Source organism: Mobula birostris, chromosome 24, assembly GCF_030028105.1.
Source record: "Mobula birostris isolate sMobBir1 chromosome 24, sMobBir1.hap1, whole genome shotgun sequence".
Lineage (NCBI taxonomy): Eukaryota > Metazoa > Chordata > Chondrichthyes > Myliobatiformes > Myliobatidae > Mobula > Mobula birostris.
The window spans coordinates 6,395,871-6,423,199 of record NC_092393.1 but is presented as its reverse complement, the minus strand read 5'-3'; the positions used below and the strand labels follow the sequence as shown (position 1 = coordinate 6,423,199).

At 44.9% G+C, this 27,329-nt stretch overlaps 1 protein-coding gene across 2 annotated transcripts in view; it reads left to right on the top strand.

Moving 5' to 3' along the window:
* Positions 1 to 23,855, top strand: part of sap30bp (SAP30 binding protein) — a 131,256-nt gene extending 107,401 nt beyond the window's left edge. Inside the window, exons 5-11 of one of the 2 annotated variants that reach the window (XM_072242274.1) lie at positions 3,799 to 3,887; positions 7,307 to 7,398; positions 7,718 to 7,778; positions 10,058 to 10,109; positions 10,234 to 10,292; positions 20,413 to 20,497; positions 23,127 to 23,855. In XM_072242274.1, coding sequence (XP_072098375.1) covers positions 3,799 to 3,887; positions 7,307 to 7,398; positions 7,718 to 7,778; positions 10,058 to 10,109; positions 10,234 to 10,292; positions 20,413 to 20,497; positions 23,127 to 23,308 — 620 coding nt within the window. In that variant the 3' untranslated portion in view covers positions 23,309 to 23,855. Of the gene's footprint in view, positions 1 to 3,798; positions 3,888 to 7,306; positions 7,399 to 7,717; positions 7,779 to 10,057; positions 10,110 to 10,233; positions 10,293 to 20,412; positions 20,498 to 23,123 lie in introns of both variants that reach the window. The other variant, XM_072242273.1, reaches the window with a different exon arrangement.
* The last annotated feature ends 3,474 nt before the right edge of the window (positions 23,856 to 27,329 follow it).

Sequence of the window (27,329 nt, the reverse complement as noted above, 5' to 3'; positions counted from 1 at the left end):
CTTGTAGTCTGTTTTCAGGACCTCCTCCCTTTTCCTGCCTATGTCGTTGGTACCAATATGTACCACGACCTCTGGCTGTTCACCTTCTCACTTCATGATATCGTGGACGCAATCAGAATCATCCCAGACCCTGGCACCTGGGAGGCAAGCTACCATCTGTGTTTTTTTTCCTTTTCCTGCGTCCACAGAATTGCCTGTCTGACCTCCTAACTATAGAGTCCCCTATCACTGCTGCCATCCTCTTTGTTTCCATACAGTTCTGAGCCACAGGGTCAGACCCTGTGCCAGAGGTGTGGCCACTGTTGCGTTCCCCCTGGTAGGTTGTCTCCGCGCCCCCCCCCCCACCACCAGTACTCAAAAAGGAGTAGTTATTGTTGAGGAGGACAGCCACAGGGGTACTCCGTAGTATCTGCCTTGCCCTTCCCTCTCTGACTATTACCCACTTACCTGTTTCCCGAGGCCCCAGTGTGACTACTTGCCAATCACCTCCTCACTTTCCCTGACCAGACGAAGGTCATCAAGCTGCATCTCCAGTTCCCTAACCTGATCCCCAAGGAGCTGCCGCTCGACGAACCTGGCGCAGATGTGGCCAGCCGGGAGGCTGGGAGTCTCCAGGACATCCCACATCCAACACCCAGTACAGAACACCGGCCTCACAGACATACTTCCTATTCTTCACAAGTAACTAACCTCACCTCAAGGTAATGCACTCCTTTTAAATTCTTCCTGCCAGTCTAACTCGCTGACGTCCACGTGCCTGCTCAGTCGTGCCTCGATGAAACAGTCGTATCACCTCAAGCTGGGTTGCAAACTGACACCAATATGTAGGGCTAAAGCTAATTAGCTGGGACTACCTGTTTGAATTTCATGTTCAGGAAAACAAAAAATGATTGTGATGTGATTGGTTTGGACCAAGGAGTTTAAAGAATGCATCTAATGCACGAACACTGTCTTTCTCCGTGAACAATATCCGAACACTCCCAATGAGGCTACCTGGTGTAGGGGAACCTAGGGACAGATTTGTGCAGACTTTCAGAAGTTGGCACTACAGACGTTTCATTGCACGTCTGTCAAATCTGATCTGGTACAATATAGTTCCCAGGGGCCATCAACAAACAGCAAAACATGAAGGTTATACTGTCTATTGGCTTCAAAGCACTGAAAGGAATGTCCTCATAAGTAGTTTCAGAAGAATGTTCATAATTAATCATCTTGTATTCTTTCCATCCTTAGTTACCAGCAAGTACAGTCTTGTGCAGTTGTGTAGTACAGTAACAGCCCTATACCCTCCAACACTGCATCGCAAAGTTATTCAGTGATAGATCTATCCCTAGCAATACTGTGCCATTATCATGCAGCGGCAAGCCTGTACCCATCAGTATCACTAAACAAGAACATTCCTGCGTCATCCAGTTTAGTAATATGGTATTATGTAACTCAAACTCATCTTTGCTGACACTGGTGTATTCTTCACTATTGTATGTTTTGTACAAACAACAAGAATGCAACATTGGGTAGGGGCTTAACAATAGAATAGTTCAAGCGTGACAGGATATTGCCCAGCCTCCTGTTGGTCTCGGCACATTATTAACACTACAATTCATGCTTTCGGAAAAATCTCTCAACTATTTTCTTCATGTAGCCAAAATACCCTTTTGTTCCTTTACTGCTTCCTCCTTCACTGATAACACTCACCACATTGCCCACTCTCAGCAATATTTTTGTCTTTTTTTTACCAAAGCCTTTTGTTTACCTTGGCACTAATGAAACAGTCCCCATGAGATGTTGCTAGGTCTGTCCTGCGCCTGCCACGACGTTGAACACTAAGCCATGCTGTTTCAGGTCACTTTTAACTGTGCATATCCATATAAGAGAGTCAGTCGTATGGCCTGAGGTAGAACAATCTCAGGATAGCCCTCTTATCGTGGTGCATGGCACTCAGGTGTGATCAACTAAGGAGTCTTCTGAATAATGTGTCCAAATAGGTGAAGAGTCTGGGCCCCGATTGCCAGATTCCAGCTGGATGAAGGACTAGTAATGTACTTTGTGAAGTGGTTGGGAAAGATCTATTGCTGTACCACTGTTCAGTTAAATTGTTCTATTACACTGTTCTACTTTAACCACATGTAGCCCTTCAGCTTCCTCAGTCTTTCCTCTACACTTGGTGTCATACAATTTTATTGGTCCTGAGTTTTTATGCTTTCCAGTTTGGGAGTGGACCTTAGTGATTGCAATTTTCTTTTAACAATCGGGTTAAATTAGTTAGGACTTTGGGTTTCAGGGTCTAAAAGAAGCAAAGAAAAACTCCCACCTAATACTGTTGCAGCATGCATTGTGAATGAAATCAGATCATTCAACGTAAATTGTCTGTAGTTCTGATCCTGTCCTTGTTAATTTCTCCAATATCTGCCGTGTAACTCACTCACCTCATCCAGGGATGTCTTTGATGCTGTTGGACATTCCCCACCCCTTCCACCTCTATCATTCACTGACTGTTGTTGATCTGCTTCCACTCTGAATCCTCTGGTACTATAGTCACCCATTCTGCTGATAGGTTTCTAATCCTGTGCTTGCCCACAGTCACATTTTCAGTAAGGCATCAATAAAAAAAAACTAGAAGGGGATTTTAGCCCCGTGATGTTCTGCCTGAAAAGAAGACAACCAGATTCAAGAATAACTTTCGGAAGGCTAGAAGTAAATCATTTTGAAGAGGAAAAATTTGACAATAGACAATAGGTGCAGGAGTAGGCCATTCAGCCCTTCAAGCCAGCACCGCCATTCACTGTGATCATGGCTGATCATCCACAATCAGTATTCAGTTCCTGCCTTATCCCCATAACCTTTGATTCCGCTATCTTTAAGATGAAGGTGAAACCAATCAATATCTTCCTAAGACCTGGAACAGATAAAATAAGTCAAAGCGTGTTATGAGTGGTAAGTCCAATGAACCCTACCAAATGTCTTGTTCACCAGCATGGGCTACTGATGCCTTGACTGCTTCTGAAACATTATATGCACCTTCAGGCCCTATGCCTCCACTCTGAACCAGCTGCCTGGTGTAGTCATTATTACAGTCCTAGGCCAGGCATTCTGGCTACTTGTGCTCAAAGAAGGAAAAACTTCTTGTGTTCAGCTCCCTCCATGATGCAGCCTAACCCATCAAAAGTTTTGCTGAATTCTATTTTTCCGGTAGTCTCCCTCTGTCGTCAGGATGAAGCTTGGATGTGATGGTCAGTCGCAATGGGGTTCCTTACATTCAAAGCCTAGCATGAACTTGCTATGCCTATCTCTGTAAACACGTCCAACCACTTAAAGCCTGCTTTTGATCACTTGTTCATCTATCAACCTTTGTACCTAAGCAGTTTTTTTCTGATTATGACTGTTTTCAGCTTAGATTAAGATGCTTTTATAAATGCAAAGTATTATTGTTGTAGGAATTGGAAAATAATATTGATCGTTTGCATTCTTGATCTCTGTCCAACAAGGATTTAGGGCAAGGCTTGGATCAGGTTGGGCTATGATGCAGCATTTTCTGTTTTTCTATGGAAAGGATGGTGGTTTGGAGAAGGCATTGATGCCTGGTGTGCCAGCAGAAGGAGGCAATTATAAGCAAGGAGGGGAAAGATAAATCACACAGGACATTGGATTGGTGGAACTAAATGTTGGGATGTAGACGCAGGTTTAGACTTTGTCAGATAACAATGAATTGTGCTTGAATGTTTTGAGGAGCTCCAGATGCAGGGGGTAGTGCAGACTTATCCTGTCCCATACCCTAACACTGCTTTTGTTTCCTATTAGCATCATTTTCAGAAAAAGTGAGGAACATGTCCCCAGATGACATCAAAATACCCCCTGAACCCATGGGAAGATGCTCCAATCACCTACAGGTATGGAGTACAGCTGGAAAAAAGAGTAACAGAAATTAGATGACATACTCTGGCAAATGTTTATTTTTTTCTTTGAGATCCAACAGTTCTTTGGCTAAAAACTAAATCTGATTAGCACATTCCAGCATTCTGTAGGAATGATTTATACCTGATGCTGACTTTGAACATAGAACAGTACAGCACCATACAATTTCTTTGACCCATAATGTGGTGTCAATTTATATAAGCTTAGTCTCTGATGGGTCTAACCTCTCCCTCTTACGTAGCCATAACCATCTATTTTTCTTACATCCATGTGCCTATCTAAGAGTCTCTTGACGTCCCTAACCGCTATTCCTTGCAGTGCATTACTCTCTTTGCGTGGGCCAAAAAAAACCTACCTCTGACATCTGCCCTAAACTTTCCTCTAGTCACCTTAAAAAATGTCCTCTGGTATTAACCATTGCCACTCTGAGGAAAAACATGCTGACTGTTCACTCTATCTATGCTTCTTATCATCTTATACGCCTCTGTCAAGTCACCTATCATCCACCTTCACTACAGGGAGAAAAGCCCTAGCTCGCTCACCCTTTCCTCATAAGACATGAAACTGGTAGATTATGGGCTATGTTAAGTACTATTAAGTGCAAATACATAAATGAGTTAAATTTGGTTGAACCATGATAGGCTTGAGAACTAGGAATTCCTCAAATTGTCCCTGACTGTATTTTAATCCTTTGTTCAGAGGCCATATTACAGTTGTCTGTCAGTAATGTCAGCATGTCTAAAGGCCATTCTCTATGTGGAATGGTGTCAGTACTGGAAAGGGAACATCAAATTTAAATCATGTAATCAGTCAGCAGATTCATTCACTCCTGTGAAGTTGTATCACTCAACAGGAAGAACAGTACATAGCACACTATGTGGTTCGTTCTTATTTCCAACAATTCCAATATTTTGGTCTAGGCAATCAATGGACATGGTTTACAAAATGAATTCCCCCCCCCCAGTTAAGGCTGGGAGTGGAGATCCAGCTGATGATTTTTTTTCACCCTGTCCTTTCTTTAATGAGAAACCAGCTGAAATGCCCTTAATGTAAATCAGCTGATCTGGTAACTCCACACATTTGGGTGATCCTTATCAGTCATAGAATGATGCAGCACAGCAGTAGATCCTTTGAGCCCCGCATCCACGTGAATAACAAATGCCAATTTACACCAACCCCACTCTAATATTTTTCCCACATTCCTGTTAACAAGTTTGATCATTTCTCTCTAGGAGCTAATTAACCCAACAATCCACATGAAATTTGGGATGGAGGAGCAAACAGGGAAGAGCCACACAGTCCCAGGGAGAATGAACAAACTCCACACAGACAACACTGAACCCAGGCCTTTGGAGCTGTGACACAGCAGCTCCATTAGCTGCACCACTGTCTGCCTCTTTTTTTTAACCCCAGCTGCTTTTCTGGCTCATTACATACAGATTTTAAATAATCCCTTGGTAGCATTGTAGGAGCCCAGAAAATGATCAAAATCGGAAATGGAAACTTTGATCATTGATTACCTGTTTGTCACCTATGCCATTGACTACCTGGTCTCTAACCTTTCCTCTATAAAATCTCTCTTTTCTACTTCAAGACTCTGTTTCTAACCTACTTCATTGACTATGCTTTTAATGAAAGATTATCAATTTGAAATGTTAACTCTGTTTTTCTCTTACTACCAGGCGTACTGGTAATCACAATTGCAGTTTTATTTCAGGTTTTTGTCATCTGCAGTATTTTGCTTTTGGAGGCTTTGATCATGTGTCTATACGGTTCAGTAAGCAGTGTTCTCTGATAGTATTTTGGGATACTTTGCAATTGAAAGGTGATTTATAAATCCTTCTGGTATCAGTAAGTCCTGTTGACAGCCTATGTGAAAAAACATTCTGCTATTTGTGGGCAATCACTACATCAAATGTATCACATGACATTGTGAAATTAATTAAAATGTCTTACTGCTCTAAACAGCTGTATCTAGTAGAGTAAACTACACCAACCAACCTCTCCTCCAAAAGAAATGGTTTCTCAGAATGAGGGCTGAGGGGCTAAGATGATTAAGAGCATTGGGCTAGTTCTATCCATGGAATTTATAGAAGTAACAAAGTGCACTGGGTGTGACTGACTAATCTTTATTCATTACTGCACATAACCACACTCACAGCTCAAGGCTAAAATGTTTACCATGAGTAATATTTTGGCCAGGATTAGTGAATGTGTTAAAGCAGGTGTGAGAAGCTTATACCACTTACAGCTGTGTGTGGACATGTTTTGTTTTCTTACACGTCCAAATTGTCCTTCGTTTCAGGAAGTACAGACCCATCCCACCCAACCATTTGCAGATTTTGCGCCTGGGGCAAAGGGATCTGGGTTATCTTTATGGTCCTGGGTAACGTTGAACAGGAAAACCTCCTGAGCAGGGCTAATGTGTGGGTTCAGTCAATTCATTTGCCAAAAGGTAGAAAGTGCAAAAGTCTCCTTCTCAAATCTTGGAATCTTCTTTATTCGAAGAATCTCCTACTGTGGTGGTCCTGGTGTTGATAATTTAAATAAAAATCTGCATTCTGTTTCCCTCTATTTTAATGGAGAGTTTTACCACTATGAGTGGAATTCCCTCATTGTTGGTTTCTGCTGGAATGGTGCCAGAAAGATTCCCTGTCGTCTTTAGCAAAAATGATACTAAGCGCTTCAGGAATGTACAAAGCCAAAACGGTGCAAATGGTTGAAATCTGAAATAACAAAGTGGTGGAAATAGACAATAGATCATACATCATCTGTTTAGGGAGAAGTAGACAGTGATTCAGTTCATGGAGGGGTAGAGCATGGAAACTGGGCCCTTCCACACTGACCAATCCTATCCTACTCATTTTATTCGCCCTACGTTCCCATCAACCCCTTTGTCCCCACACGTTCTACTACTCGCTTGCTTCAGGGGCAGTTCCTCTTAACAGTTCATACAGTGTTAGGATGTGGGAGGAAACTATCACACCTACATGAAGTCCTTTCACTAGAAACAGGAAAAAATCAAAATAAACATCTTCATCTCAATACTTGTTTAGCATTTGTCAAGCATTTCTATTTCCATTTAGGAGGTTCCTTTGATGCAGATGTTTGGTTAATCTGCATGGGGCCAGCAGTGCTAGTGGTACAGTTGGCTACAGAGGTCTTAGCTTAGGAAATTGGAAAATCAACCAGAATCACAGTTCAGTGACCTCTGTGGGTAAAGCCACCAGTCTGACTATGCAATGAGCAATTTTAGCAACTTGTTTTGAAACTGAGCAAGTTCTGAACCAAGGTGGATTTGAGTTCATCCTGATGAAAGCCACTTGTATAAACTCAGCCCTTCAATTCTTATTGAGCATTACTGAACAGCAGCTGTTTTATTCTGTCTCCACAGGAGAAGATTCAGAAGTTGTATGACAGAAAGCTAAATGAAGGGCTTGATATGAACAATATCATTCAGAGAAAAAAAGAATTCCGCAACCCCAGGTTTGTGTGTTTGGTACTGGCGGCTTGTGAACACTAGGAAACAGAAGGTTGTGAGGTCGGGTCGGGTGGGTCAGGTTGCTGTTTGGAAGGTTCTGTGATCTTGCTGGGGCTTATGAAAAACTGCTTGCTCTCTGGCAGAAACTTAGGGCAGGCATCCGCTTTGGGTAAGAACATGGCTGTACTGGTTCCAGTTAGAGAGGAATGCTCTAGAAAAAAATTGCTGCTGAAATCTAGCAGATGTATCGGATAGTCAGTGAATGCAGCTTTCGACATGTTGTATCCCGTGGATTTAATAGTTCTGTTCCTCTCTGTCCCTCAGTATTTATGAAAAACTGATCCAGTTCTGTGGCATTGATGAACTAGGCACCAACTATCCAAAGGTAAATGTCAACTTCTCAATCCACATAGTACTGACTATTCATACTGTATCTAGCTTTCTTTCGACACCGGTGCCAAGCTGTATCGGCCCTAGTGCCCTTCCCTTGGACAACATCGGTGGCATGGAGAGGGGAGGCTTGCAGCATGGGCAACTGCCGGTCTTCCATACAACCTTGCCCAGGCCTGCGCCCTGGAAGCCTTCCAGGGCGCAAATCCATGGTCTCGCAACACTAATGGATGCCTATAAGTTTTCTTTTATTGAGAAATGCACTGACCTTGAAGTATGATATAAGCCAGGGTGAAGTTAAAAACAATACACGGTGAATCAGAGCGTAATTATAAGATAACACGGAAAATGGATTTGAAAAACTTCGGGATTGTAGGAGGAAGGAGCAACTCAGGGTGGTGAAGTATTACCCAAGTCCTCAGTTGCTCAAAAAGAAAGAACTCAAACTTAATTAGTGAAGCCTTGGGCATGAGATATTTGTCAAAGCTGCAATATGGAGTTTGATCAATTTATACAAATCTGTTGTAAGTTTGAAATACAATGAACTTCACCTGGCTTCTCACTATCTTACTCTGTTGCTGTATTCAAAGCCCTGAGGGAAACCAAAAGCAAGTTGTAAAACATGACTCTATAAAGATGCATTGCTTTTGCACATAGCCAATAGTTCAGGCTGTCACCACATTCCTTTAACACAAAATAATCTGCAGCTGCTGGGGTCAAAGCAACACTCACAACACGCTGGAGGAACTCAGCAGGTCGGGCAGCATCCGTGGAAAAGATCGGTCGACTTTTCGGGCTAGAACGACGACCGATCTTTTCCACGGATGCTGCCCGACCACATTCCTTTAGTGCTTATTACAATCAATTCTTACAGCCAGTTTCCTTATGTATGTTAACCAATTGAGAAATGATCCAGTTTGGCATCTGATTTTCCAAGCATTAAGAACTGTAAAATAGTGAAGTCGTTTTTTGCACAGTCCTAGAACAGGTTCTTGATGTTTGGATATTGGTTGCGAAACCAGAAACACTCATTAAGAACAATTTGTTGTGAACTTCTTTAGGCAGCGTAGAAAACTGTGCCAGTGTGAGCAAGATTTAACCCATATTCGTGAAGAATGGACCTCTGTCCCTCCTGGTCTTCTTGCAGTGTTCTAATACAATGTTATTGATTCATTGCCTGAAATTACTTTTGCCACCACCTGCGTTCGGTTCAGATCCTACAACCCTTTTTATGGGTTTTATGGGTAGCAGCACCTTCACATGTCTTGGGCTAGTGAGACCTGGCAGCGCCCATCCCTCTCTGGGCCAGACCACAGCCAATGTCCTCCAACTCAGTGGCTTGCGCTGGTCTCAAATATGTGTCGTTGTTGCTCTTCAGAGAACTCAGCCGCCCTAGCCAGTGACTTCATTGACGAGGTCCTTTGCCCAGTGCTGCCGAGTTAACACCACCCCCTCAAGTTGTTTAGCTTGCCAGCTGGACCTTTTCTCCTCTACTCTTCATGAGCATTCTCAGTATACTGTCACTGATACAACAAAAGAGTTTTATAGCATTTGATCCTAGACATGATGGCTTCTGCAAATAAACGACGATGAAAGTTGATTGTAAGGCCGCAGCTAGAAAATGGTGTGCAGATCTGAGCTCACTGTCGGGTCATTTTTATGGCCTTTGGTAAGTACAAAGCAGACTCAAAGATAATAGTTCCAAGTTATGAGCTGAGGCTGTGAGACTCAGGACTTAACAGAGCATTCAAAACAATAGAATGAACAGACAAGAAGAGCACAGATGATTGCTAATGTTCACTTAATCAGAGATTGAGAGGACAAAATTAGTTCCAGGTCCTCAAAATTAGAGATTAGAAGATTTTTTCTCATTTAGTAGCCAAATGTTGGGAGGTTTGAACAAAATGAGGATTGATAATAAATTAGTATGGTTTTAGATTGGCATTGGAGAATTACAGGTGTTTCCCCAAACACTCACAACTCTTTGCCTATCCTGTAGAGCCTAAGGTCAGAGAGGAGGTGGGGTGGGGAGAAGAAAGACTTAAGTTTATGTGACCCCTTTCCAGGTTGGGATAGTTCAAAACACTTTGCATTATATAAAGTACTAAGTCAGGTTAGCTGCTGACCTCATTAATTTCCTTAAACCTGCAATAATATTGGTGAATATGCCATGGATGCAATGTCTATGCTGCGTCAAATGTAGTGTTAGAGCATTGTGAGTGGAAGCAGGAAGGTACATTACTCCAGAGCATTTGATGTGTTATTTCTCCGCAGGACATGTTTGACCCTCACGGCTGGTCAGAAGACTCGTACTATGAAGCCCTAGGTAATGTTTTATTAAAGTTTGTGGGAACCAAACCTATCTATATGCACCTACATTGATTGCTTATAATGTTAATGAAGCCATATTCTGGTCTGCTTTCATGGCCCATTTTATTCTCCCCTGACAGCGAAAGCACAGAAAATAGAAATGGACAAGATAGAGAAAGCCAAGAAGGAGCGGACAAAGGTGAGTGAAATGCAGCCACCATGGCGTCATTGAAACTGCTCATACAGGATAAAAGGAATGCAACTTCCCTCTGCTGCAACATTCTGCGTTGATGACACCTGACAGTTTGTTTAATTAATCGGCATCTAAGTATTCGTTTTAAGCTACCCAAAAATCACTACACCATACATTCAGTTACCCTTTAAATGAACAGATACCCTGCTAAACCCCACCGGTTTATAAAACCCAAGAAGTAGGCATGCTACGAATGGATAGTTAACTGAACAAACCACAGGGGTACCATCTATGTATGCAATGCTCTTTCTCAGCGGTCCTTCAGGGCTGGTCACCAATTCAGCCTGAAGTTGGGCCCCATGGGTGGCAGGAAAGAAAGAGGGCGAACCCTCTGCACTTGCCATTTTTTATACCTACGGGGTGCTTGGAACAGGAGATGGGCTCCATTGTGCCCACAAGCCAAACAATGGGAAAAGAGCACTGCAAACTTTTACCAAACCAATCAGCATGATGGAAGCAGCTTTCAAACAGAAAAAAGCTACGCCCCCAGAGGACATTCAATCCTTGGAAGTCATGATATTGTGACAATTCGGCCCTCAGGCTAATTCCACAGATGCCCGATTAAACTACAGGCACAAGACAAAAGTATAATACCCTGTATTATAAGTCTAATCGTTGCACCCCAGTGTATTATAGTAGCCCACCAGCCTCCCAGTGCCCCAGAAGGCCACCACCTTCTCCCCGAAGTGTAATAGCTATGGAAACGATCCCTTACTTTCACCGATTGTTTAATGTGATCAGCCAAATGAGTGATGTTCCCTGAGATCATTGACCAATAACAGCACAAGTGTGAACAGGTAATCTAAAGTCGTCCGATTCTGCAAGAGGACCATTTGAATAGCTACTACTTCAGCCGAAACCCCGGTTAACGCTTCCTCTATCTCTTGAGAGCTCTGGCTGTCTCATTAGCCAATGCTTCCATCAAACAGGCAATGCGTGTAATTTCCCGGGGCAGCCTAGCCGTACCTCACATGGGAAAGGCTATCATCCAAAACGGTTCTGCCTCCGTAAGAGCCCTCTTACTATGGCAACCAACGTAGACGGTGCTCATCGAGAGCACGGAGGTGGTGTATTAACGGCACAACATACCTCAGGTAGCAACAACTGTCCCACCACGTGGGAGACCACAGGTAGGTCTGACAGCCACGTATCCAGAAAGTGGCATTTAGCATCCACCTTTACGGCACCATTCAGCGTAGACACAGCCCTCCCAGGGTACCTTTCCCACTGGCACTCACTGTATCCCACCAACTAGTTTGACCTGTGTTCATCATACCATTTGCACCAACATTCCTTTCCCTTCCCTGTTAGATGGGGAATTCCTTTTAGAGTTGGAACCTTAGAATTAAATCTTATGTAGGGAAGTGTCAGCCCTTGAAACATTTACTCCAGCAGGGGTTATTAAGGCTCAAGTTCTTTAAAACTGCAGCCATATAATGGACCACTCTCTCTTGGCTTCCCCCAAAACAGAATGACAAGGCCTGAGAATCTGGATAATTTCCCCCATTTTCCTTGGCATCAAAAGGGATAGGTATTAATGGTATCCCATCTGCGGCGTGTTTCGATGTTCGCAAACAATTCCATCAGTCCGGCACGTTAGCCCTGTTCGCAGCGACGTGTTGTAGGACTGCCCACCACAGGTCAGTATCATTACCACTACCACCATGCTTCCCTCCAGATATCTTCCCAATAAGGGCACCTCCAAAAAGGTCACCCAGGCACATCTCCATTTCTCCTGTTCCACTGAGGCATCCATACCTCTGTGCCATTAGCGATTGCCCAGGAAGCGATATAGACCTGATAGGCCCAGTTGCCTCTTGGAGGGGCAGAGTTACAGCCACCAACTCAGCCAATTGACTGGATCCCCCCCCCCCACTTCCGTCACAACCTTGCCCGTTGTAGGTGGAGAGCCACAGCCTTCTCCCACTGCTTACCGCTCCGCCAAAAGCTTGAGCCCTCTGTGAACCAGACTTGTAGATTTTCTTCAGGAGTTTTCTACCGCTAGCCCCACTGTATGGGCGAGGGGCAGTTTGTGGAGATGCCATCGAGAGTGCAATGGTGACTATTGGGCAAAGGCATAACCTGCTCATGGAGCCGCCTCGCTCCATCGGGACCTTGCTCGGCCCTGTCTGTGACATACCATTTCCATTTGACGATCGAAGACTGTTCGGCGTGGCCCTCTTTGCGAGTCGCCTTGTTGGATTTCACCCACTGCATGATGGGGAGATGCAGTCATAGCACAACCAACTCAGATGTTCCTGATGTCCAGTGGCCAACAGAGCCAAATAACAGGCCAACATCTGCCTCTCCAAGGGAGTGTATCGGTTACAGCCTCAGAGAAAGCCTTAGTCCAAAATCCTAAGAAGACACGACGTCCCTTCAAAACCTGTCACAGGCTCCATTCAGCCACCTGAGGAGCAGCAGAAACCCCTGCAGCTCAAATGGTGCGCTAGTGGGAGAACCTGTTCCACAGACTGCCTGGTAGCCTGCTGTTCAGGACCAAACTGGAAAACAGCCTTTTGGTGGGAAACCTGATCTAGGGGGCAAAATATCATGGTCAGATGAGGTATGTATTGGCGGCAATACCCCAGGAGTCCGACCAAATGCTGCGTCTCCTTCCTAGAGGTGGGGATGGCAGTATTCAAAATCATACGCTTAGCCTTTTCAGGTATTTCCCACTGTCCAGAATGCCACTGGATTCCTAGGAAAGGAACATTCTGACTGGGGCCCTGTATCTTATTGAGGTTAATGGACCACCCTCGATTCCCCAGGGAGGTAACTAAGTCATTTGGGAAGGTGTCTTGACACAATATGTAGATCAGCCTACAAGAGGAGAGACTGTACTTGATCTGGTATTGGGAAATGAACCTGGTCAAGTGTCAGATCTCTCAGTGGGAGACATTTTGGAGCTAGTGATTACAATTCTATCTCACTTACCATAGCATTGGAGAGGGAGAGGGATAGGGACAGACAAGTTAGGAAAGCATTTAATTGGAGTAAAGGGAAATATGAGGCCATCAGGCAGGAACTTGGAAGCATTAATTGGGAACAGATATTCTCAGGGAAATGTACGGTAGAAATGTGGCCGATGTTCAGGGGATACTTGCGTGGTGTTCTGCGTAGGTACGTTCCAGTGAGAGGGGGAAAGGATGGTAGGATACAGGAAACGTAGTGTACAACTGCTATTGAAAATCTAGTCATGAAGAAAAGAAAAGCTTACAAAAGGTTCAAAGAACTAGGTAATGATAGAGATCTAGACGATTAGAAGGCTAGCAGGAAGGAGCTTAAGAATGAAATTAGGAGAGCCAGAGGGGACCATGAAAAGGCCTTGGTGGACAGGATTAAGGAAAACCCCAAGGCATTCCACAAGTATGTGAAGAGCAAGGGGATAAGACGTGAGAGAATAAGACCAATCAAGTGTGACAGTGGAAAAGTGTATATGGAACTGGAGGAGATAGCAGAGGTACTTAATGAATACTTTGCTTCAGTATTCATTATGGAAAAGGATCTCACAATTGTAGGGATGACTTACAGCGAACTGAAAAGCTTGAGCATGTAGGTATTAAAGAGGATGTGCTGAAAGCATCAAGTTGGATAGGTCACCGGAACTGGATGAGATGTACACCAGGCTACTGTGAGAGGTGAGGGAGAAGATTGCTCCACCTCTGGCAATGATCTTTGCATCATCAATGGGGATGAGAGAGATTCCGGAGGATGGGAGGGTTGCGGATGTTGTTCCCTTATTCAAGAAAGGGAGTAGAGATAGCCCAGGAAATTATAGACCATGAGTCTTACTTCAGTGGTTGGTAAGTTGATGGAAAAGATCCTGAGAGGCAGGATTTATGAACATTTGGAGAGGTATAATATGATTGGGAATAGTCAGCATGGCTTTGTCAAGGGCAGGTCGTGCCTTACGAGCCTGATTGAATCTTTTGAGGATGTGATTGAATCTTTTGAGGATGTGACTAAAAACATTGATGAAGGTAGAGAGGTAGATGTAGTGTATATGGACTCCAGCAAGGCATTTGATAAGGTACCCCATGCAAGGCTTATTGAGAAAGTAAGGAGGCATGGGATCCAAAGAGACATTGCTTTGTGGATCCAGAATTGGCTTGCCCAGAGAAGGCAAAGAGTGGTTGTAGACAGGTCATATTCTGCATGAAGGTCGGTGACCAGTGTTGTGCTTCAGGGATCTGTTCTGGGACTCCTTCTCTTCGTGATTTTTATAAATGACGTAGATGAAGAAGTGGAGGGATGGGTTAGTAAATTTGCTGACGACACAAAGGTTGGGGGTGTTACGGATAGTGTGGAGGGCTGTCAGAGGTTACAGTGGGACATAGATAGAATGCAAAACTGGGCTGAGAAGTGGCAGATGGAGTTCAACCCAGATAAGTGTGAGATGGTTCATTTTGGTAGGTCAAATATGATGGCAGAATATAGTATTAATGCTAAGTGTCTTGGCAGTGTGGAGGATCAGAGGGATCTTGGGGTCCGAGTCCATAGGACACTCAAAGTTGCTACACAGGTTGACTCTGTGGTTAAGAAGGCATATGGTGCATTGAACTTCATCAACCGTGGGATTGAGTTTAGAAGCCGAGAGGTAATAGAGCATAGAATCATGGAACATTACAGCACAGAAACAGGCCTTTTGGCCCTCCTTGGCTGTTCCGAACCATTTTTCTGCCTAGTCCCACTGACCTGCACTTGGACCATATCCCTCCATACACCTCTCATCCGTGTACCTGTCCAAGTTTTTCTTAAGTGTTAAAAGTGAGCCCGCATTTGCCACTTCATCTGGCAGCTCATTCCCCACTCCCACCACTCGCTGTGTGAAAAAGTACCGCCTGCCCCCATGTTCCCTTTAAACTTTTCCCCCCTCACCCTTAACCCATGTCCTTTGGTTTTTTCTCTCCTAGCCTCAGTGGAAAAAGCCTGCTTGCATTCACTTTATCTATACCCATCATAATTTTATATACCTCTATCAAATCTCCCCTCATTCTTCTATGCTGCAGGGAATAAAGTCCTAACCTATTCAACCTTTCTCTGTAACTCAGTTTCTCAAGTCCCAGCAACATCCTTGTAAACCTTCTCTGCACTCTTACAACTTTATTAATATCCTTCCTGTAATTTGGTGACCAAAACTGAACACAATACTCCAGGTTCGGCCTCACCAATGCCTTATACAACCTCATCATAACATTCCAACTCTGATACCCAATACTTTGATTTATAAAGGCCAATGTACCAAAAGCTCTCTTTACGACCCTATCTACCTGTGACGCCACTTTTAGGAAATTTTGTATCTGTATTCCCAGATCCCTCTGTTCCACTGCACTCCTCAGTGCCCTACCATTTACCTTGTATGTTCTACCTTGGTTTGTCCTGCCAACGTGCAATACCTCACACTTGTCTGTATTAACCTCCATCTGCCATTTTGCAGCCCATTTTTCCAGCTGGTCCAAATCCTTCTGCAAGCTTTGAAAACCTTCCTCACTGTCCACTACATCTCCAATCTTTGTATCATCAGCAAATTTGCTGATCCAATTTACCACATTATCATCCAGATCATTGATATAGATGACAAATAACAATGGACCCAGCACTGATCCCTGTGGCACACCACTAGTCACAGGCCTCCACTCTGAGAAGCAATCCTCTGCTACCACTCTTTGGCTTCTTCCGTTGAGCCAATGTCTAATCCAATTTACTACCTCTCCATGTATACCTAGCGACTGAATCTTCCTAACTAACCTCCCATGCGGGACCTTGTCAAAGGCCTTACTGAAGTCCATGTAGACAATATCCACTGCCTTCCCTTCATCCACTTACCTGGTATCCTCCTTGAAAAACTCTAATAGATTGGTCAAACATGACCTACCACACACAAAGCCATGTTGACTCTCCCTAATAAGTCCCTGTCTATCCAAATACTTGTAGATCCTATCTCTTAGTATTCCTTCCAATAATTTACCTAGTACCGACGTCAAACTTACCAGCCTATAATTTCTCAGATTACTTTTAGAGCCTTTTTTAAACAACGGAACAACATGAGCCATTCTCCAGTCCTCCGGCACCTCACCCGTAGATACCGACATTTTAAATATATCTGCCAGGGCCCCTGCAATTTCAACACTATAGTCTCCTTCAAGGTCCGAGGGAATACCCTGTCAGGTCCTGGGGATTTATCTACTCTGATTTGCCTCGAGATAGCAAGCACCTCCTCCTCTTCAATCTGTATAGGTTCCATGACCTCACTACTTGTTTGCCTTATTTGCATTGGCTCCATGCCAGTTTCCTTTGTAAATACAGACGCAGAAAACCCATCTAAGATCTCCCCCATTTCTTTTGGTTCCATACATAGCTGGCCACTCTGATCTTCAAGAGGACCAATTTTATCCCTTACTATCCTTTTGCTCTTAATATACCTGTAGAAGCTCTTTGGATTATCCTTCACCTTGACTGCCAAAACAACCTCATGTCTTCTTTTAGCCCTCCTGATTTCTTTCTTAAGTATTTTTTTGCACATTTTATACTCCTCAAGCACCTTATTTGCTCCCTGTTTCCTATACATGTCAGGTCTCCCTCTCTTCTTCTTTATCAGAGTTCCAATATCCCTTGAGAACCAAGTTTCCTTATTCTTATTCACTTTGCCTTTAATCCTGACAGGAACATACAAACTCTGCACTCTCAAAATTTCTCCTTTGAAGGCTTCCCACTTACCAATCACATCCTTGCCAGAGAACAACCTGTCCCAATCTACGCTTTTTAGATCCTTTCTCATTTCTTCAAATTTGGCCTTTTTCCAGTTTAGAACCTCAACCAAAGGCTGAGATCTATCTTTATCCATGATCAAGTTGAAACTAATGCTGTTATGATCACTGGAACCAAAGTGTTCCCCTACACAGACTTCCATCACCTGTCCTAACTGGTTTCCTAATAGGAGATCCAATATTGCATCTCCTCTAGTTGGTCCCTCTATATATTGATTTAGAAAACTTTCCTGAACACATTTTACAAGCTCTAACTTGTCTAGACCTTTAACAGTATGGGAATCCCAAACAATATGTGGAAAATTAAAATCCCCTACTGTCACAACTTTGTTTCCTACAGTTGTCTGCTATCTCTCTGCAGATTTGCTCCTCCAATTCTCTCTGACTGTCGGGTGGTCTATAACACAACCGCATTAATGTGGTCATACGTTTCCTGTTTCTCAGCTCCCCACAAATGGCCTCGGTAGACAAACCCTCTAATCTGTCCTGCCTGAGCACTGCTGTAATATTTTCCCTGACTAGCAATGCCACCCCCCCCCCCCCACCCTTCAGTCCTCTGCCTCTATCACGTCTGAAATGTTGCAGCTTTGGTCAGACCCCACTTGGAGTACTGTGCCCAGTTCTAGTCGCCTCACTACGGGAAAGATGAAAAAACCATAGAAAGGGTGCAGAGGAGATTTACAAGGATGTTGCCTGGATTGGGGAGCATGCCTTATGAGAATAGGTTGAGTGAACTTGGCCTTTTCTCCTTGGAGTGACGGAGGATGAGAGGTGACCTGATAGAGGTGTATAAAATGATGAGAGGTATTGATCGTGTGGATTGTCAGAGGCTTTTTTCCCAGGGCTAACACGAAAGGGCACAGTTTTAAGATGCTTGGAAGTAGGTACAGAGGAGATGTCAGGGGTAAGTTTTTTTTACGCAGAGTGGTGAGTGCGTGGAATGGGCTGCTGGCGACGGTGGTGGAGGCGGATACGATAAGGTCTGTTAAGAGACTCCTGGATAGGTATATGGAGCTTAGAAAAATAGAGGGCTATGGGTAACCCTAGGTAATTTCTAAAGTAAGTACATGTTCAGCACAGCATTGTGGGCCGAAGGGCCTGTATTGTGCTGTATGGTTTCCATGTTGCTATCCAATGCCTGCTGCACCACCTCTTGTGAGGGCCCCTGTAGCAGCACAATGTCTATGTAGTGAGACACAGAGACACTAGAGTTTAACTGTGTCTCCTGTACATCTCAGGCTGTCAAGCTGTAGCATAACCTAGGGGAGGTGGCAACAAGTGTACTGCCGGCCTTCCTATGTGAAGGCGGATTGGTCGTACGATTCTGGATCAGGGGAATGGAGAAAAAGGTATTGGCCAGATCCACTACTGCATACCGTTGCTTTCCCCCTCTACCCCCCCCATGTCCTCAATGATAGTAACCACATCCAGCACAGCGCTTGTGAGGGGCGGTACATGTTTGTTCAGTTGTCGATAATTGACCAATATGCGCCATGTCCCGTCTCCTTTCCACACCGCCCACACCGGACAGTTATAAGGAGACATAGTAGAGCAAATGACTCCCTCCCGTAATAGAGCTTGTGCAGTCTCCCCGATCTCTTTGGTGCCTCCCGGGATCCGATACCGTTTGATGTTCATCACCTTCGAGGGGAGCGGAATCACCAAAGGCTCCCATTTGGCCAATCCCACCAGCACCTTTACCTGGGCTACCCCAAAGGAAAAATTACCTTTACTTATCTACAGCAATCTACCCCTCAGCACATTTGTGCCCAGAATACATTCAGGAGATGCCACAACCAAGACAATCATGGGTCCTGTCAGTCCTGCTCCAAGGACCACATCGTGTAACCTCCCTGGCAGGAGGAAGGGAACTCCACCAAATGTCAGGATTACCCGGAATGATTGTATGCTTGACGCCGGTATCTACCAGTGCCATCCATCACTGCACTTTCCCCTTTCCCCAATGCATGGTGTTGTGTATGTGGCCATTTACACAACAATATCATTAATAAAAACACTACAGACAGGAGCTAAGTTAACAGGGGCTTTTACTTCTGGAACCTGAACCGAACAGATCAATACGCGCCTAATAGCGCATACTCAACAACGTGTTACTACGACATAAAATAGTCCCATATTATACAGTAGGCTATATGGTACACATGGCAATGGGTATGACTATAAGGCCTTGGGTCCCCCGGTGGGGAAAGCACCTCTGCCAAGAGCCCTGACCACATCCCTACGGGAGTGGGACAGGGGCATGCTAACCATTGGAGGAGATCAGCCAGGGCACTTTGTAATGACTCCAGCACAAAATATATGGAATCCTGGCCTTGAGCTGCAGAAACTGGCACAAGATCAGGCGAGCTTCTGTCCAAGGAGATGACATCTCTCTCTTAGCTTTATCCCTCGCAGTGTACCCTCCACATCTTATATAAGGTAGGGATAGGAATACTATCAATCCTTTCCTCTGGCACCCCTGCTCTAAGTGGGGCTATAAACATTTCCTTACGGGTCCTACGAAATCCCGCACCCCCTCTGCCTATCCACCTTCAATACCTTCATCTACGTTCTCCAACCCTTATGGGACAACCAGCTGTTGGCCCTATTAAAGATAGGGCCACTCCTTTTAGATGAATGGTCACTGCTGGAAGCAGTGTGCTGTCATAGCAGATTTCAACTCCACATCCTCTGGTGCAGCGGTGCCCAACCTCCGGGCCGCGGACCGATACATTGCCGCAAAGAGTGCGGCGGTGGCTGGAACACATGCAGCACATCTTTAAGAAAAAAGCCGAAATAAACCAGCTAATTAATTAGGTGCCGTCCAGCACGTAAATGTCGGCCCGGATCAGAGGCGACACAATCACTGAACAAGTTGCCATTGTACAGGAAATGTGCCCACCAGTTATTGTAAAAGCGAGATGAAGGATGTGGATCATGAATAGAGGCAACAAGAGCATGATAGTGTTACAGAGGGGAGGTAGGACATGATTGTAATGGATGGGGATTGGAGGTTTGAATGTACAAGACACACCACACATATTGTATTCATATATGTACCCTGGGCTTGACTCCTCCTGTGGATGGAGGGCTGACAGCAACAACTGAGTGAACTAATTTAAACAACCCTGCCTGTCCACTAACAAAACTGGGGAAACCAATAAATACCAAATTTTAAGAGTATATGTGGATTTATAATGGGTGTATGGACTGGATACATGATGGAGTTGAACAATGTGCTTTGGGTGAATGAGCTTTTGTTTTATTTGATAGAAATTTCAATTTTTCTTTTGTAGATTGAATTTGTAACTAGAACAAAAACAGGGACCAATACCAGTTCTAGCACAGCTACAACGACCACAACAAGCACAACAATAGCAGGTAATGTGTCGCATGGGAGCGCACCGCTGACAACACACTGCATAGAGGCTAGACGGCATAAGATACATGGGACGGAGGTGTACACTGCAGTGAAGGGAACGTGGAGGGAGGGACACAGTGAGGGGAACGTGTGGAGGAAGGGACACATTGAGGGGAACGTGTGGAGGAAGGGACACAGTGAGGGGAACGTGTGGAGGGAGGGTCACAGTGAGGGGAACGTGTGGAGGAAGAGACACAGTGAGGGGAACGAGCGGAGGAAGGGACACAGTGAGGGGAACATGTGGAGGGAGGGACACAGTGAGGGGAACGTGTGGAGGGAGGGACACAGTGAGGGGAACGTGTGGAGGGAGGGACACAGTGAAGGGAACGTGGAGGAAGGGACACAGTGAGGGGAACGTGCGGAGGAAGGGACACAGTGAGGGGAACGTGCGGAGGGAGGGACACAGTGAGGGGAACGTGTGGAGGGAGGGACACAGTGAAGGGAACGTGGAGGAAGGGACACAGTGAGGGGAACGTGTGGAGGAAGACACACAGTGAGGGGAACGTGTGGAGGAAGAGACACAGTGAGGGGAACGTGTGGAGGAAGGGACACAGTGAGGGGAACGTGTGGAGGGAGGGACACAGTGAGGGGAACGTATGGAGGAAGGGACACTGAGGGGAACGTGTGGAGGAAGGGACACTGAGGGGAACGTGTGGAGGGAGGGACACAGTGAGGGGAACATGTGGAGGAAGGGACACACTGAGGGGAACGTGTGGAGGAAGGGACACAGTGAGGGGAACGTGTGGAGGAAGACACACAGTGAGGGGAACGAGCGGAGGAAGGGACACAGTGAGGGGAACATGTGGAGGGAGGGACACAGTGAGGGGAACGTGTGGAGGAAGGGACAGTGAGGGGAACGTGTGGAGGAAGGGACACAGTGAGGGGAACGTGCGGAGGAAGGGACACAGTGAGGGAAACGTGTGGAGGGAGGGACACAGTGAGGGGAACGTGTGGAGGGAGGGACACAGTGAAGGGAACGTGGAGGAAGGGACACAGTGAGGGGAACGTGTGGAGGAAGACACACAGTGAGGGGAACGTGTGGAGGAAGAGACACAGTGAGGGGAACGTGTGGAGGAAGGGACACAGTGAGGGGAACGTGTGGAGGGAGGGACACTGAGGGGAACGTGTGGAGGAAGGGACACAGTGAGGGGAACATGTGGAGGAAGGGACACAGTGAGGGGAACGTGTGGAGGAAGAGACAGTGAGGGGAACGTGTGGAGGAAGAGACAGTGAGGGGAACGTGTGGAGGAAGGGACACAGTGAGGGGAACGTGTGGAGGAAGGGACACAGTGAGGGGAACGTGTGGAGGGAGGGACACAGTGAGGGGAACGTGTGGAGGAAGGGTCACTGAGGGGAACGTGTGGAGGAAGGGACAGTGAGGGGAACGTGTGGAGGAAGGGACACAGTGAGGGGAACGTGTGGAGGGAGGGACACAGTGAAGGGAACGTGGAGGAAGGGACACAGTGAGGGGAACGTGTGGAGGAAGACACACAGTGAGGGGAACGTGTGGAGGAAGGGTCACTGAGGGGAACGTGTGGAGGAAGGGACAGTGAGGGGAACGTGTGGAGGAAGGGACACAGTGAGGGGAACATGTGGAGGGAGGGACACAGTGAGGGGAACGTGTGGAGGAAGGGACAGTGAGGGGAACGTGTGGAGGAAGGGACACAGTGAGGGGAACGTGCGGAGGAAGGGACACAGTGAGGGAAACGTGTGGAGGGAGGGACACAGTGAGGGGAACGTGTGGAGGGAGGGACACAGTGAAGGGAACGTGGAGGAAGGGACACAGTGAGGGGAACGTGTGGAGGGAGGGACACAGTGAGGGGAACGTGTGGAGGAAGAGACACAGTGAGGGGAACGTGTGGAGGAAGGGACAGTGAGGGGAACGTGTGGAGGGAGGGACACTGAGGGGAACGTGTGGAGGAAGGGACACTGAGGGGAACGTGTGGAGGGAGGGACACAGTGAGGGGAACATGTGGAGGAAGGGACACAGTGAGGGGAACGTGTGGAGGAAGAGACAGTGAGGGGAACGTGTGGAGGAAGAGACAGTGAGGGGAACGTGTGGAGGAAGGGACACAGTGAGGGGAACGTGTGGAGGAAGGGACACAGTGAGGGGAACGTGTGGAGGGAGGGACACAGTGAGGGGAACGTGTGGAGGAAGGGTCACTGAGGGGAACGTGTGGAGGAAGGGACAGTGAGGGGAACGTGTGGAGGAAGGGACACAGTGAGGGGAACGTGTGGCTGAAGGGACACAGTGAGGGGAACGTGTGGCTGAAGGGACACAGTGAGGGGAACGTGTGGAGGGAGGGACACAGTGAGGGGAACATGTGGAGGAAGAGACACAGTGAGGGGAACGTGTGGAGGAAGAGACAGTGAGGGGAACGTGTGGAGGGAGGGACACAGTGAGGGGAACGTGTGGAGGAAGGGACACTGCTGTGACTAGTCCGTGTGGAGGAAGGGACACAACGAGGGGTGTACATGGGGCAACGGGGCACCTCGTTCAGGTGGGGAATTTGCCCTGTCAGCTGGTGTTCCTGTACTGACGTTGCAAGTGTTTCTTAGTTTATAGCTGGCTTTCCTTCCTCTCAGCAGATTCTCAGAAACGAAAAAGTAAATGGGACTCAGCAGTACCTGTGACAACGATCGCCCAGCCAACAATCATTACCACTACTGCCACTCTACCAGGAGTCGTCACAGTGACTACCAGCTCCACTGGGGCGAAAACCACTGTCATTTCTGCAGTGGGGACCATCGTGAAGAAAGCCAAGCAATGAGTTCTGGTTGGGAGTGCAATCTCAGGGAAGCACTGGAAAGCTGGCAATCTCAAGCCCTTCAGGGCCAGCCTTGGATCCAAGAACTTTTCTTCCTGTATGTAACAACCAACTCCTCACTGTGTGCAAATGTGTTACAGACCCCCAGGAGAACCCTTCATTGCCCCAGCCAGATATCACTGTACTGTAATCTCTCAGCTGGAAGTGTCCTGGATGAGCACTGAAGAGCCTGAGTGATTTGCATAGTGGGAAGTACAACCTGTAACCTGGATAAATGGGAAAGTGGGCTGGGGTGAATGGTTTAAGGGGTGTGGAAGGGTAGGGACAGGGAAGTAGTGAAGATGAGACACTGTAAGACCATAGAACAGAGGCAAAGAAACTGCTCAGACATATATGGATATTGATTGAGATTTTGTTCTGCCTCACCACAGTCTGTTGCTTCTGTGTTGTGTGTTTCCTAGGAAAACCTGCTCACAATAGTCTATGATATTATGAAGTGCTGTAAACTGCTGCCAGTGTGTAAACAAATAAAAACTTTTTATATTCTTGAGTTTAAATGACCCTCATTTCCCTCACAGTATCTATAAACTGACCCTGGTTTCCTTCACAGAATCTATAAACAAACAGTTCAATATGTTTGTATTTTTTTTTTTGCAGATTGTCTTTCCTGGGGTATCCTTTGGTACCCATTCAAACTTGATCCAGTCATTGTGGCAACTTAACACAGCAGGATGGGCTTTGAACCATCTCCCTGTGAGGCTTGGTCTTCATAATTTCTCAATGAGAAAAAGTCATGTTCTCCAGTCCTGGTTGTCGCAAGCTGCACCAATAATGGAAGTGTTGGCAAGTTTTAACAATAATTTATTAGGAGTTTAAAGCAATTTGGCATGTCAACAAATACACTCATAAACTTCTGTAGTTGTACCATGGAGAGCATTCTGACAGGCTGCATCACTGTCTGGTATGGAGGGGTTATTGCACAGGACCGAAAGAAGCTGCAGAGAGTTGTAAATCTAGTCAGCTCCAATTTGGGTACGAGCCTACAAAGTACCCAGGACATCTTCAAGGAGCAGTGTCTCAGAAAGGCAGCGTCCATTATTAAGGACCTCCAGCACCCAGGGCATGCCCTTTTCTCACTGTTACCATCAGGCAGGAGGTACAGAAGCCTGAAGGCACACACTCAGTGATTCAGGAACAGCTCCTTCCTCTCTGCCATCTGATTCCTGAATGTACTTTGAAGCTTTGGACACTACCTCACTCTTTTTAATATACAGTATTTCAGTTTTTAATAATCTATTCAATATATGTAATTGATTTACTTGTTTATTTATTATGCTTTATTTTTCCCTCTCTGCGAGATTATGTATTGAATTGAACTGCTGCCGCTGAGTTAACAAAGTTCACATCACATGCCGGTGATAGTAAACCTGATTCTGATAATCAATAACAAGCCTAAAATGAAGCAGGGGATTCTCCAACATAGTGTAGGTCCAAAACCACCTCACTCCTCTTAGGCCAACTGCACCCTCCGCCTGGCATTCCTCAAACTGCTTGTGCAGTCATTCAGTGTTATGTTTCCCTTGAGGAATTCTTTCATTCTAACTGGAATGACTCATTAAGTGTTGATCTCTCTCTGTGGAGGCTCACTCACTGAGATTTGCTTATAATATTGAACTACAAAATCTTAAAAGTCCCTACAAAACAGGCCCTCCTTGGGCTACGTCACCCAAGTTATGGTCTGCCTGTTGAGTGCATTCAAGTTTCCATCAATTTTATTAAATTCAAATAGGAACAAGCCTGTTTACAATGTAACCTCACTACAGTAATCAGACACCATTGTCTCCTAAGAACCCTGGTGGCCAGTGGCACCACAGGAGGCCACACACGAGAGTTGCTTTGGAAATTATGTTACGTGTGTACTTGGTTATATTGGACTGATAAAAATCAGTGACCACCTTGGGTTGATTTGGAATTGAAAGCTGTGAAAGAATTTACTTAACTTCATTATTAGGAGCTTCTTTACCTGTACAAATAGCCAAAATTTCTAATCTAAATTTATATCCTATGATTAAGCAGTCATTACGAATTTGGTACCAGTTTTGTAATTTTTTTAATCTCAAAAAATTTAACCTTTTTAGTTTAATTTATCAAAATTATTTATTTAAACCTTCTCTAAGTGATCCTACCTTTTTTCTTTGGAGGAATAAAGGAGTCTATTCCTTCATGGATCTGTTCCAAGAAGGCCGATTGATGTCCTTTGAGAAATTAGTAACTAAATACTCTCTCTCGTACTCACATTTCTTGCAATATCTTCAGGTCAGACATTTCTTACAAGAATATTTAAGTAATTTTCCATATATAAAAGATTCTGACCTGTTAGACATTATTTTAAAAATGAATCCTTTAGTGAAAGGTTTTATTGGGAAAATTTATAATTTACTATTACAACAGTACAATTATCCTTTACTTAAGATCAAGCAAGATTGGGAAAGAGACCTTAACATGACCTTGATAACAGAGGATTAGTTGCGAATTTTGAAGTTGGTTAACTCTTCTTCGATTTGTGCCAGTCACTCTTTAATTCAATGTAAAATTGTACATCGTTACTATTTGACAAAGGAGAGGCTGTCTAAAATATTTCCTAATGTTGATAGTCAGTGTGATAGATGTAAAACTGAGACAGTTACATTGACACATATGTTTTGGTCGTGTTCTGTATTGAAACAGTTTTGGAAATTATTTTCTCTACAATTTCTAAAGCTTTAAAAATTGATTTACAACCTAATAAATTGACAGTTTTGTTCGGTTTAATCCCTCAATATATTCATGGTATTTCTATATCAGACCAACATGTAATTGCATTTGTTACATTATTGGCCAGAAGGGCTATTTTATTGAAATGGAAAGATGCCTCTGCTCCCACTTTGATACAATGGTTCCCTCAGGTGATGTTATGTCTTAGTTTGGAGAAAATCAGAAGTTGAACTTTTGATCCTCGATTTGACTTTGGGGAAAGGTGGGGTTCTTTTGCCAGCTACTATCATCTGATTTGAATTAAATTCACTTTTTTTTGTTAGTAGGGGTTTTTTTGTTTTAGTTAGCAGGGGTTCTTTTTTTCCTTCTTTTTTTTTTCTTTTTTAGAAGCAAGTTCATGTATTGTTGCCGAGAAGTTAAGTAAGGATGTGTTATCTGGTTGAAAATAGCTGGTTTACAGTGCTTATAAAAAGTATTAAACCCCACCCCAGCCGGAAGTTTTCATGTTTTATTGTTTTACAACATTGAATCACAGTGGGTTTGATTTGTCTTTTTTTGATACTGATCAACAAATAAAAACCCTTTCGTGTCTCTACAAAGTGAACTAAATTAATTATAAAGTTAAATATAAAACACAAAATAATTGATTACATAAGTATTCACCTACCCCCCCTTTGATATGATATACAAAATCATCACTGGTGCAGCCAATTGGTTTTTAAAGTTACATAATTAATTAAATGGAGATCTGTTTTTGGAGACCTGTGTGCAGTCAAGGTGTTTCAACTGATTGTAGTAAAAATGCACCTGTATCTGGAAGGTCCAACTGCTGGTGAGTCAGTATCCTGGCAAAAACTACACCATGAAGACAAAAGAACACTCCAAGCAATTCCATGAAAAGGTTATTGAAAAGCACAAGTCAGGAGATGGATACAAGGAAATTTCCAAGTCACTGAATATCCCTTAAAGTACAGTTAAGTCAATTATCAAGAAATGGAAAGAATATAGTACAGCTGTGTACCTGCTTAGAGCAGGACATCCTCAAAAATTGAATGACTGTGCAAGAAGGGGACTAGTGAGGGAGGTGACCAAGAGACCTATGACAACTCTGGAGGAGTTACAAGCTTCAGTGGCTGAGGTGGAAGAGTCTGCACATACAAAAACTTGCTAGGGTGCTTCATGAGTTGCAATTTTATGGGATAGGTAGCAAAGAGAACACCACTGTTGAAAAAGCTCACATGAAATCTCAGCTAAAGTTTGCCAGAAGCTT